At 38.7% G+C, this 11,490-nt stretch overlaps 3 protein-coding genes across 3 annotated transcripts; 2 read left to right on the top strand and 1 right to left on the bottom strand.

Annotated features, from left to right (window-relative positions):
* Nucleotides 1–3,426: 3,426 nt before the first annotated feature.
* Nucleotides 3,427–3,954, top strand: LOC108374575 (cuticle protein 16.5-like). Its single transcript, XM_017630552.1, has 2 exons — nucleotides 3,427–3,438; nucleotides 3,520–3,954. The coding sequence occupies exons 1-2, from the start codon at nucleotides 3,427–3,429 to the stop codon at nucleotides 3,952–3,954; spliced, it is 447 nt and encodes a 148-aa protein (XP_017486041.1).
* A 4,809-nt stretch (nucleotides 3,955–8,763) lies between these two features.
* Nucleotides 8,764–9,157, bottom strand: LOC108374576 (cuticle protein LPCP-23-like). Its single transcript, XM_017630553.1, has 2 exons — nucleotides 9,146–9,157; nucleotides 8,764–9,045 (listed from the first exon to the last, which is right to left on the bottom strand). Exons 1-2 carry the CDS (start codon nucleotides 9,155–9,157, stop codon nucleotides 8,764–8,766), a joined length of 294 nt encoding a protein of 97 aa, XP_017486042.1.
* A 653-nt stretch (nucleotides 9,158–9,810) lies between these two features.
* LOC108374574 (cuticle protein 10.6-like) lies at nucleotides 9,811–10,189 on the top strand. The gene is made up of 2 exons (XM_017630551.1): nucleotides 9,811–9,822; nucleotides 9,893–10,189. Exons 1-2 carry the CDS (start codon nucleotides 9,811–9,813, stop codon nucleotides 10,187–10,189), a joined length of 309 nt encoding a protein of 102 aa, XP_017486040.1.
* Nucleotides 10,190–11,490: the final 1,301 nt, after the last annotated feature.

Below are 11,490 nucleotides of genomic sequence, written 5' to 3'. Positions count from 1 at the left end.
GTCTATCTAGGATCTAGAACACAAGCCAGGAATGCAGTTCCCTCAACTTTAGTGTAGTACTTATTGAAACACTGTCCCTAATAAATAGATATACAGATATTTTTATCGAAAACTCAGTTCACAGTTAATAACAGCGCCATCACACTGTGTGGACTCCAGTAAGAGTCAGACGGTAAAGGGGTTTTCATTGAGCAATATAACCAGGTCTGGGCGACGCCGACTGCATAGTACCCTCGGGGTAGTGTCGCGTGTTTGTATATACAAAGTTGAATGCGAAAACTAAGCAAAATTAGGTTATAGACTCACACATGTGAATAGCTTCTAAAACAGCCAAGCGGCTATTTGGGCACTCTCTTCTAATTCTGTTAGAAATCAACTAATGCATGACTCCAATTCTGATCAATACGGAAACAAGGCAGCTGACGAACTAGTGAGGTGCGGCTCCGCACTGAATGTGTCCCGTACAGCGGACTTTGGTGCTTCACTCTAGGAGATAAAATGCAGAATTGCCAAAATGTATTAGTGCAATATACAACATCACAGCAGAGGCGATAAATATTCTCCCGCGCAATAACTTCGTAAACGATATTTATGGATGATGGCAGCTTTCCGCTGCTGATTTAAGTCACAGCCTTGGGTACGGAAAATAAATTCTAGTGTCTCCTTCGAACTATTGGTTTCCGCTCTGTCATTCGTTTTTAGTAGGGAGTGCGGTGCCCTGCTGGAAGGTTCTTTGGTAGATTCTATAGAAAAGCCCAGAGCTTCCTCTACCAATTCTGTTTGGGTATACGAATTAATTTCGTATAAATTCCTAAGCCCATTGAACAGCTAATGTTGAAAAGTTTCCTACGCTCGTTACTCAGTTTTCAGATCTGGACTTCCCACCACGGACGATATTGGGCCCTGGGATTATGAAGAAAGAAGCCGTAAACCCTAATCCTATAACCGCTTAGAATTTGTTGCTTTTGGCTCCTCCAAGGTTGTTAAATTAGTAGAATAAATTTCGGCCGCTGTGGTGTAGTGGTAAGCAGTGCGCGCTTCCACTCCGCAACGCCTGGGTTCAAGCCCTGGTCAAAGCAACATCGCAAAAAATATAAAAAAAAAGGTTTTTTCTTAACAGCGGTCGACCCTCGGCAGGCAATGGCAAACCTCCGAGTGTATTTCTGCCATGGAAAACAGCTTCTCATAAAAATACAATCGCCGTTCGGAGTCGGCGTAAAGCTGTAGGTCCCTCCGCTTTGTGTGACAACATCAAGGCGCACGCCACAAATCGGAGGAGAAGCTCGGCCAAACACTAACATATGTGTAAGCGCCAATCTATTATTATTATACATTTCTACAAACTTATTGTTGACCACGCTGACGAACCGTAACTATTAGATAGTGTTATGTGAAACATTTCGCCTCACCCCTTAAGGCCACCTTTCCAGGGATAAATCTGATTAAGTGCCGGGAATCGCGGTTCCATTCGATAAATAAGCTTCTTATCCGAATAAAAATCATCAATTAGACAACGAAGCATATCCCGTGGTACATTTTCATCGTGTTGCTATGCTGTCAAATCCGATCAGCTTCTACCCTTGTAAAATGAGAAAAGAATTATATTAAAATTTAACCACAGCACAAGATCTAGGATTTATTGTAGAATACGTCTATTTCGCTATGCAGATGCAACCAGTTATCCTCGGGGTTTCACAACCATGGCTGCTGAATGAGTGCGACGACGACGTCCTCCTGTATCAGGAAGACGAAGAGGTTATCCATGGCCAGTTCCGAGTGCTGGAGTTTTAGCTATACAACTTTCCGATGCACTTTCTAATTGGGTTTGCTGGCAATATACCTTCCCGCAGCTTACTCCCATCGTTGATCATGTCAGGGGTTTCTTCGTTAGTATTATTTGGCAGGCAAATTTTTACCTGGCGGAAAAAATAATGGTACATGTGCGGTCTAAGGGCACAGCTAAGTCTGGAATGAAAATATTGAGAGATATAAAGATATCGATAAAAATATCGATAAAGATATCGGTAACAAAATCGATAAAAATATCGACAACAAAATCAATCAAAATATCGATTATTATATCGATTAGTTCCGAAAATATCGATAACAAAATCGATAAAAATATCGATAACCAAATCGATAATAATACCGATAAGAAAACCGATAAAATGTCGATTATTAGATCGATAAGTTCCGGGAATCCCGAAAACCTCTAAAATCCCGAAATAGTTCCCAGATTGAGTCTCTGTCTCTATCTATATCCTTTTCTCTTTAATTACCTTTATTTTAATCTTTCTTCCTCTATCTTCATCTTTACTTTTATCGTTATCCTCATGCTAATCTTTTTCTCTATATTTATGTTTGTTTTTACTTTTACGTTTATCATTTGATTCATTTACATATATAAGTATACCCCTTCACATTTGCCGTTATAAATATAAGTAAAGTGTTTAAATTTACCTTGATTTTCATTTTTGCCTTTACTATTTCCGTGTGCGATTTCCGTTTAATTTGCCAATAAGAATTTCAAGGGAAAATTACTCATGACTCCAAATGGAATTCATCTTATTCAATATCTAAAAAAGGCCTTACTAACCACCTACACATTTGAGAGAAGTGGCTGCTTCGATTATTTTATTTTCGTAAGAAAAACTACAAGTTTATATTAAATCTTAATAATCAGCTCCGCTGGTAGGCCGAATGGACAGAAACGCTCCTGCTCTGAAAGTATTCAATGCGGGTTGCGATGCTCTTAACAGAGAAAGAGGAGGACCTCCTCTGCTTTAGAAATACGAGGTGGAAAAGGACTTGGCTTCACTTGGCATTTCCAATTGGTGTTAGTTGGCACAGAAGCGAAATAGCTGGCGTGCTGTTTTGGACTCGGCCAAAATCGCTTAGGCGGTTGGTTACAGCGCCAATAATAAATAAGAAGAATCTGCTCTTTTAGTCCTTTGGTTGTATAACTATTCATCCTCATTATAATTCAGTGCATATGTATGTATATGAATAAGTGTATATGTATCTATTTTTCTTTTGTCTTTATTAGTATTTAATCAAAATGTAACACTTAACGCCGCTGTAAATGACCAAAAATGTGTTAATCTTTGCAGTGCGCGGCGCATAAAAATAAGACCATGCAGTACATACTTTTGTGCAAACCCTGTTGAAGGTTTTACAAATGTGCCATGCATACTATATGTAACAAATAAAGTTAAAATGCTTAAGTTAATTGTTTAAAATTTACACTTTGACTGAAAATTCAATAAAAAACTAAAAGACGAAAACCAACTGAGTCACTGAACACAAAAGTGCGCATTGAACTTAACACCTTCTCACTATAAATAGAGAATCGAATTGACCAAAGGTATCAAACCAATTTAATCTGCTTTCAAGCAACAACCAAGCCAAATCAAAACAATTTTCAAGATGTTTAAATACGTAAGTTTTTAGTTGCTCGATTCCACGTATTTTCTTACTTTTCCGAGAAATTCTTAGCTAATTTCAACTTTTTTTCCACAGGCTGTTGTACTCTTCGCCGTGATCGCCTGCGCCGCTGCTAAACCAGGTATTTTTGCTGCTGCCCCCTTGGCATATGCCGCACCTGCCGCTGTTGTTGCCGCTCCTGCTCCCGTGGTGACCGCCACCAGTAGTCAAGTGATCGCCCGCAACTACAATGGTATCGCTGCTGCTCCAGTTGTAGCTGCTGCCCCTGTCGCAGCTCCAGTTATTGCTCGTTACGCTGCTGCGGCTGCTCCCGCCGCTGTTGTTGCCGCGCCAGCTCCTGTGGTGACTGCTACCAGCAGCCAAGTCATTGCTCGCAACTACAATGGCATCGCTGCTGCGCCCGTCATAGCTCAATATGCCGCTGCTCCAGTTGTTGCCCGGTATGCAGCGGCTGCGCCTTTAGCCGCTCCATTGGCTGCTCATTATGCCGCTGCTCCACTCCTTTGGTAAAAGAAATGGAATCGCATGAGGCTTTTTTGATGCTTACCGAAATAAAGAAAGAATTTTTGATCTATTTATCTATTTATAACTTTTAGTTAGGTTAGTTATTGGTAGTCAGGAAAGTTGTGTCAGTCTTTCAAGAAGATGATTCTAAAAATGTGCTGCGCATATCTATCAGTCTTCTGCGGATACGGTTTTGGGGGTTTTTATAAACTCTCCGTATTTAATACTCGATGTATTTGAAGTAGTAACGAGCCTTAAATATGCCGATAAGAGTATCGATGATATCCTAATTATTTATAGTATTTAATGCTGTAAATATTGGGGTCAAGCAAAATGCAGGGTGTGGATGAAGCGTAACACAGCACATAGATGATCCCGTGTGCTCAGCCACTGCCATATCAAGGCCGTAGTGCGCGATATCGCATCCTTCCAGAATTGACCCTGTTTCCACAAAATACTACGGATCTAGACCCGGAGGGTGTCGACTCCAGTCCTATCCCCCAATACGGGGTGTCATGCGTCACCGTGACCATTAGATGGTTTGCAGTCAGGGGGCTTTCCGACTGTATTATAACGGCGCCTCCGAGATCAGAGAACCAAATTAGAATGGGCAAAAGGGATCCTCGCCACTAGAAAGAAGCGCTAAGTAGGTAGTACCGGCGGGATTCAAACCATCACCACCAATACCTCGAGGGAACTGACCTCAAAAAGGCAGCGACCTGTGACTGCAGACTTTATTGAATCTTCTCCCTATCGATCTTTACGGTAGATACCAGGCCAGCGGCAACGTAGCTAGACTGAATGAAGCTCATACATGGAGAGACCATTTTAGCAATCCTAAATAAGCTGGATTACACAAGTCCACGTTTCTGCTTCGAAAATTAATTTTCTACTAGAATTCCAGACAGAGGCAACCGCTCGGACTTAGATCCAGGATGGAAAAAGCGGTAGACGGACCGGTAAAAGCTCGACAATAAGGCTAGAAACGAAATCTACTCTAATGAATTCTCGCTAAACCTAAGCAGCCGGCTCCCTGACCCCTGCAGCGTTTTTCAAGCCGAACTAACAGCCTCCCTGGATTAACTAATGATGGTACAATTTGCCTGCGATTAAATCTTTACAGTGCAGTAACACTTCCACAAAAGTCGCTGCCGAATGCAGAAGTAACTTAAATGAGCTTTCTGCAAAAGTCCCCATTAGCTATGGGTCAAATTGGTCTAAGTGTGTCTCTCTGTCGGTCCGTGCGGAGTGACAACCACCGTAACCTAACCTAACCTAACTGTAACTAGCTGTAACTACTCCATCACCACGCGCACAGACTTTAGTGCCCACCGTACTTTGTTGGGCCAAAAATTGAGCCAGATCTGCTATGATTGCTTACTCTGCGAATCCTTCTTCCGAGCAGACAGAACTGATCTGATTTTATTTGACTGAAGTGCCTAGGAAATGTGTTTTTCAGAGTCTTCCTGTGATTGTCTCTAAATGTGCCATCTCGCCTCTGTTTTGCCGGAAGTAACACAAAACAACGCGTGGTGAAAAGAGCAATTAAATTACATTAATTGAGCTGAAGTCATTATCGATAAGAATTTCTAGACAACACCACTCTATGACTGCCAAAATGTACAAATCGTGTGTTCCCTGTTTTATTGTAGTCACACATAAGTACGTTTCGCTACTGAGTCCTTTTGGACCTGTGTCACGAAAGACCACCAGCAGATTATCACCATTGCATCGATTGAGTTATTGGAGGTTAACAACGGGTCTGCTTTTGCGTTCACCAGACTTTTTATAATGGTCCAGTTTGTTAGCCCAGGCGGTAAAGGCGTGTTGCTGAGATCATATCTAAAAAGCGTAAGTGTCGATGATCCGTAAGCAATGCTTCATCCTAGACTTGCCATTTCCGACCAGCTGAGAGAGTGAGATCTAGTAGCGCCGACGGCAGTAATGAAAAGGGGCTCCGCCCTCCATATTCGCTCAAACATTCTTTATTATTTATTACTTACTCCTATCATTGATGTTGGAGCTGCCTCACAAGATAAAGAGGGCATTTTTATCGCAGACAATGGTAGCCTGATGGTTCTTACATCGACAAAATTCAATGAGCTAATGTAAAAGAGGTATGAGGGAGACATCAACCTGGGAAGTAGACGGATGACAAGACTAAATATTTCCTGCACCCCATCCTGGTGAATTTTTTAATAACGTTTACTACTAATGAACATAAATATCAAGTTTATCATTAAAACCAGCTGGCATTTGGGTATACTGTGTACATATAAGTATTTATTTTTTTTTTTTTTGCAAAAATGCCCTTCGGTGTTTCAATTTCTCAACATGAACTGGTAGCTATCAAAAATAAGAATTACTATTAAACCTAAACTGAGTTATCGAGAAATAATGTTTCCAAATGCGAATAGTTTACAAACTTCCAAAGCAGATTCACCACTTTCATACAAATCTTCTGTTCGAACTTGCAGAAGAGAATCTTTATCAAGTTTGTAAGAATATTGAAAAAAAATGTGCGTAGTCAACACGTTCTTTTGCCGACTATCAAATGGTAACCGATTTATTCATCATAAAGTCTTGGCACGTACATACGTCAATGTGGTCTTTGGGTACGCTGACCATCGACCATTGGTTTGGTGAAGACTTTTTTGTGGTGGGTGAGTGCAATGAAACCGCTGGTAAGTGCATACACACATATCTACTTAAGTGCAAAAGTTTTTATGTTTTTGATGTTTTTTTTTTCTTGATCATACACACACATGTGCACATATGTATGTATGCATGTTTTATGACTTTTTTTCTTTTGCCTCTCCATATTCAATTGCATTTGCCTTCTTTTGCAAATTGCGTTTGCTTACGATTCGTGTCAAGGTCGTATTTGCTCGAGTGTTAATAATTTTGAAAAGTTGAGTGAACTTTTTTGCAAATAAAAGTTACCAAATTATAAATATAAACTGGACATAAGTATATGCGTGCATATTTCCTCATAAGTAGTGGTTACTGAGCCTTCAACTTGTAAAAATAAATTAAAAATATGGCGCTCACATTTTTTCTAGTTTTTGGGCCAGCTGCGCCCTCCAATTTGTGTTGTGCCTTTGGATGTTATCAGACAAATGGTAGATCCTACGGTTTCATGAAGGCTAGCAACGGACGATTTTTTTTGATGCCGAATGGAACTACAGTGCAACTGCACATAGAAGCAGTGGCTATGACGGAATCGCTGCCATATTTAATAGGAGAACATATTAAACAAGTCTCAAAGCAAAGTCAGCTGATTCTATTTTGTCCTTTGAAACACTATACAGCTGTCATCAATAAGATACTTTCAAACTCAGCCGGAGCAAAAAGAATTTTATTGGGAAAGCAGTAAATAAATTAAACAACGAACTTTAATTATCCAAATTTAATCCGCTTTCGTATTATAACAGACCCTCAAAACGCGTTACATATTTCTGTTTCATTTAAAAATCGAACATAAAAAAAAATAAAATTTTTTGCTTTTAAAATATTGACAACAGAGCGTAATCGGCCCCATAAAAAAAGTTTCTAATACTGATTTTTGTAAAAATTGGATAATTATTTTTTAATTAATCAGCCATGTTCAATCCGCCATTCTGAATTTTTAATTTTTTTGGCCAGTTTCTTAAAATTTTAATTTTTATTTTGAGCTCCAGACCAAATTAATTTTTATCTACAAGCTTTTATTAGGTTTCACCTGTATGTAATCAAATCTTAAAATCATTTTTTAGCCAACTTCCCGGTGAGATAGGGGATTGAAACTTCAAACTTGGCTCAGAACTCGATGAGAATGCAGTATGAAAGTTGAATTAATCGGCTTGATCCGATTGGTTTCATATTTAGAAAGTACTTATATTACTTCAATGGAAAGAAATAATACCGCAAAAAATTTAGTCGTTATGTCGTGTGGGGATAGATTTTTTTATTTTTTTATTAACCCATATAAAAAGCATGTCTTAAAAAAATTGTGTTTGATTACCTGCTTTTCTTACCGGCAAACTTCTCTGACATTTTTGGCCATTCATGTTATACTTTGGGAATTAAATTTAGCGCTTTCGGTAGAAGCAAAACTTTGATATCAAACAAAATAGCTCTGAAAGTTTATATAATTCAACAAAAACGAAAATGTGACTAATGTTATTCCTTTTAATCGAAAATATTGCCACTAACCCACAATTACTCTTGACTTGAAAAAAATTGGTCGAAAAATAATGTTTTTCGAAATGAACATGCAAAAACCACCGGATTTGTTTTGAAAATTTTTTGTATATTTTTTATATAAATTTACAGAGTTTGAGACGAGAAGCACGATCTCACTGTTTAAAACGCCAAAAACAACACTCAAGTTATAAAACGCATTATGTAGTTATTGATTTTTTTCGAACCTGTACGTTGTAGCGCTATTCAAGATATTTAATTTGGGCCCTGATAGAGGTTTTTCGACTCTTTGAGAACCAAATTAAAACAATTTTAAAGTTAAATTTTTGAAGTTTCATTTTACTTTTTTTTTTTTTTAATTTCAGAGTAAAAACTCGTACAGCAGTTGCGTAATGCTTGGTTGACTAAGAATGCGTCATACAATAACTGTATTGATTGCATCTACTGCTCTGTTAATACGGATTACAGTCGTCATCTGTCGGTGATATAACTAAGGTAGGAATATTGGGAGTCTTTAAGGTGACAACCTATCACAATCTTAAGTAATAAAACCCTTGTTAAGTTAATCATAAAATTATCTACTTTTTATTTCGGAACATATCACAAAGAGATTCTCATACATATCCAATTTCTTTACCAAAGAAGAGGAGCAGCGGCGTAATGCGCAGCAAATGGGCTGGCCAGAGGAGCGGCAGCCGCATAACGAGCAACAACTGGAGCAGCAGCATATTGCGCTATGACGGGAGCGGCAGCAATACCATTGTGGTTACGTGCAACAAATTGGCTGCTGGTAGCAGTCACCACAGGAGCTGGAGCGGCAACAAAAGCGGCAGGTGCGGCATAAGTCAAAGGAGCAGCAGCCAGGATGCCGGGTTTAGCAGCAGCGCAAGCGATGAGAGCGAAGAGAGCAACGGCCTGGTGGGAAGGAGAGGGAAAGAAATTTTAGTGACTATTTTTTAACAAAAAATTAAATTTTAACAAAGTTTCTTAAAAAAACAATTCTTAAGTTGCTCACGTATTTGAACATGTTGAAGTGTTAGGTGTTTCTTTTCTGTGACTATTGCTTAAGCGAAAGCTAAAGATGATTTGATATCCATTACCAAAATCGGTGCAATATATATACTCGTAATTAAGGGTTAAAAATGGAAGGTGCCTATCGATGTGGTAGTATTCAAGTTCAAAAGAACTTGAGTATCGAATGTAGATATCACTAATATTTAGTTGAATAACAATGTTTTATTTTTATATGCAAGTTGACCGCATACATATAAACATACATTAAAATAGTTTTTGTCTACTGCTTGGATTTCAAATACTCTGAATTACAAATGCAAACCATGACCTTAGCTTCATATGCGCAGTGAACTTCTTGAATGAATGCAAACTATTTTTATTTGGTAATTGAAACAGACGCACAATTAAAAATCTGTATTGGTGAGGTATTTAAATTGCACTCATGAGCATATAAAAAAATACTAAAATTGTAAAATGCCCGGAATAGTAATGTAGAAGTGGCTACTTGTTTGAGGCTTTTGATGCATTAATTTATTTTGCTAAAATGTAAGGTTTACTACAATCAAATTCATTATAAAAGCTTAACTGCATTTAACAACCCGCATCATTCACTTAGCGACTTTTGTTCAAGAATCAAATAACCAAAAACCACAAAATCCATTAAAAATGTTCAAATTCGTAAGTTGCCAGCATTTTGCTTAAAAATCCTAAAACCACAAATTTTAAAAAAATTTCTTTCATTCAACAGATCGCTGTACTCTTCGCCGCTCTCATTGCCTGCGCTGCTGCTAAACCCGGTATTCTGGCTGCTGCCCCATTGGCTTATGCTGCTCCCGCCGCTGTTGTTGCTGCTCCGGCTCCCGTGGTGACCGCCACCAGCAGTCAAGTGATCGCACGCAACTACAATGGCATCGCTGCTGCCCCAGTTGTTGCTCGTTATGCAGCCGCTGCACCTTTGCTGGCTGCTCACTATGCTGCTGCTCCATTCGCCGCTCCAGTATTCTCCCATTATGCCGCTGCTCATCTTCCAGCTGCTTTTTTGTAAAAGTGGTTATTATAGTTAAATAAAATTAGTACATATCAATTTGAAGGATTTTCTTTTTATCACGAAAAAAAAATAAAAAAATGGAAAAGACCTCGTCGAGTCGGAGCTCTTTTTATAGTAAGCTATTTAAATATTTACCTTAAGTTTAGGACGATGAAAGAGGTGTTCCAGAACCTGTTCATGATGAGGAAAAAAACGCCGATAATTATGCTAAAAAATTATAAAACCGCAGGACCGCACTACCGATTGAAATATTGACACCGGCTTCTATGCAAAATATGGTCAGAGGAGTTCGTGCTCTGCCACGAACTGTGCAAAGTGTCGTATAATTAGTTTTCTCAACTTACTAGCATTAAAGGTTCTCTAAAACGTATTGGGTGAAAGGCTAAAGAGCACCGTCATCACCTAGAAAATCCTTCATCGACCAGATACTAACAACACGTCAAATTCTGGAAAATATACTACACAAGCTTTCAATAGTACGTGGAGCAGTTGCTTCTGTGGCGTCTTTTCTAAATTTGGGATCCTCGGCTTACGGTATAGTGCCGTTGAACACAACTTTTAATTCCATCGGAATCCGAGCGGAGTATACAAGGCGACTGACTTTCCAGCCACTTTTTTCTATCGGATGTTCGAAAGCGTAATATCTGAAACCAATTTAAATCGTAGGGTTGCCATATAAAGCAACCGAAAGTAATATGCGGATAACATTGATAACATCGTCGGCATTTAAACCCGGCTCGCAAGCGAAACTTTTTCCAAACGAAAGAAAGGCAAAAGAAGTTGGTGTAGCAATGAACGAAAACAAGGCAAATTAATTCCTGGCAACACACAAAAAGTCTCCTCGTATTGGAAGACATGTTTCGCTGACAGCAGGTATTTTATTATTACAACGCTTTTATCAACTTGCAATGTTGTGTGTCCAGAAACTTTCAATGTTGTGGATCCAGAAACTTTCAATGTTGTGTGTCCGACACCATAAAAGCTTTGCTTTGAAAAGTTCCGCATAGTGCATAGGGCGACATCTGTAGTGAATAGGGCGAGGTAGATGACATCTAGATGTCGCCCTATGTACTACGTTTGCTACAGCGGAAATAGACGACACGCCATTTCTTTAAATAAAATTAATTGGTGCTCGTTTGTATGTACATACATATGTAAATGCATGTGTGTGCACCTTTCTATTAATATCGTTGAATTATTTTAATATCTATTGCAAAATTTTATTCAGACAGGACTAAAAAGTAGAAAATAAATAATATAAAAAAAACTTTTTAATATACAACGCTTTTATAAATGGA

This window comes from Rhagoletis zephyria, unplaced genomic scaffold (genome assembly GCF_001687245.7).
Source record: "Rhagoletis zephyria isolate East Lansing unplaced genomic scaffold, Rhagoletis_zephyria_1.1 Rzeph_scaffold_07864, whole genome shotgun sequence".
In the NCBI taxonomy this organism is placed as follows: Eukaryota; Metazoa; Arthropoda; class Insecta; order Diptera; family Tephritidae; genus Rhagoletis; species Rhagoletis zephyria.
The sequence above is the reverse complement of the archived record's forward strand: the minus strand, read 5'-3'. Positions and strand labels throughout refer to the sequence as shown.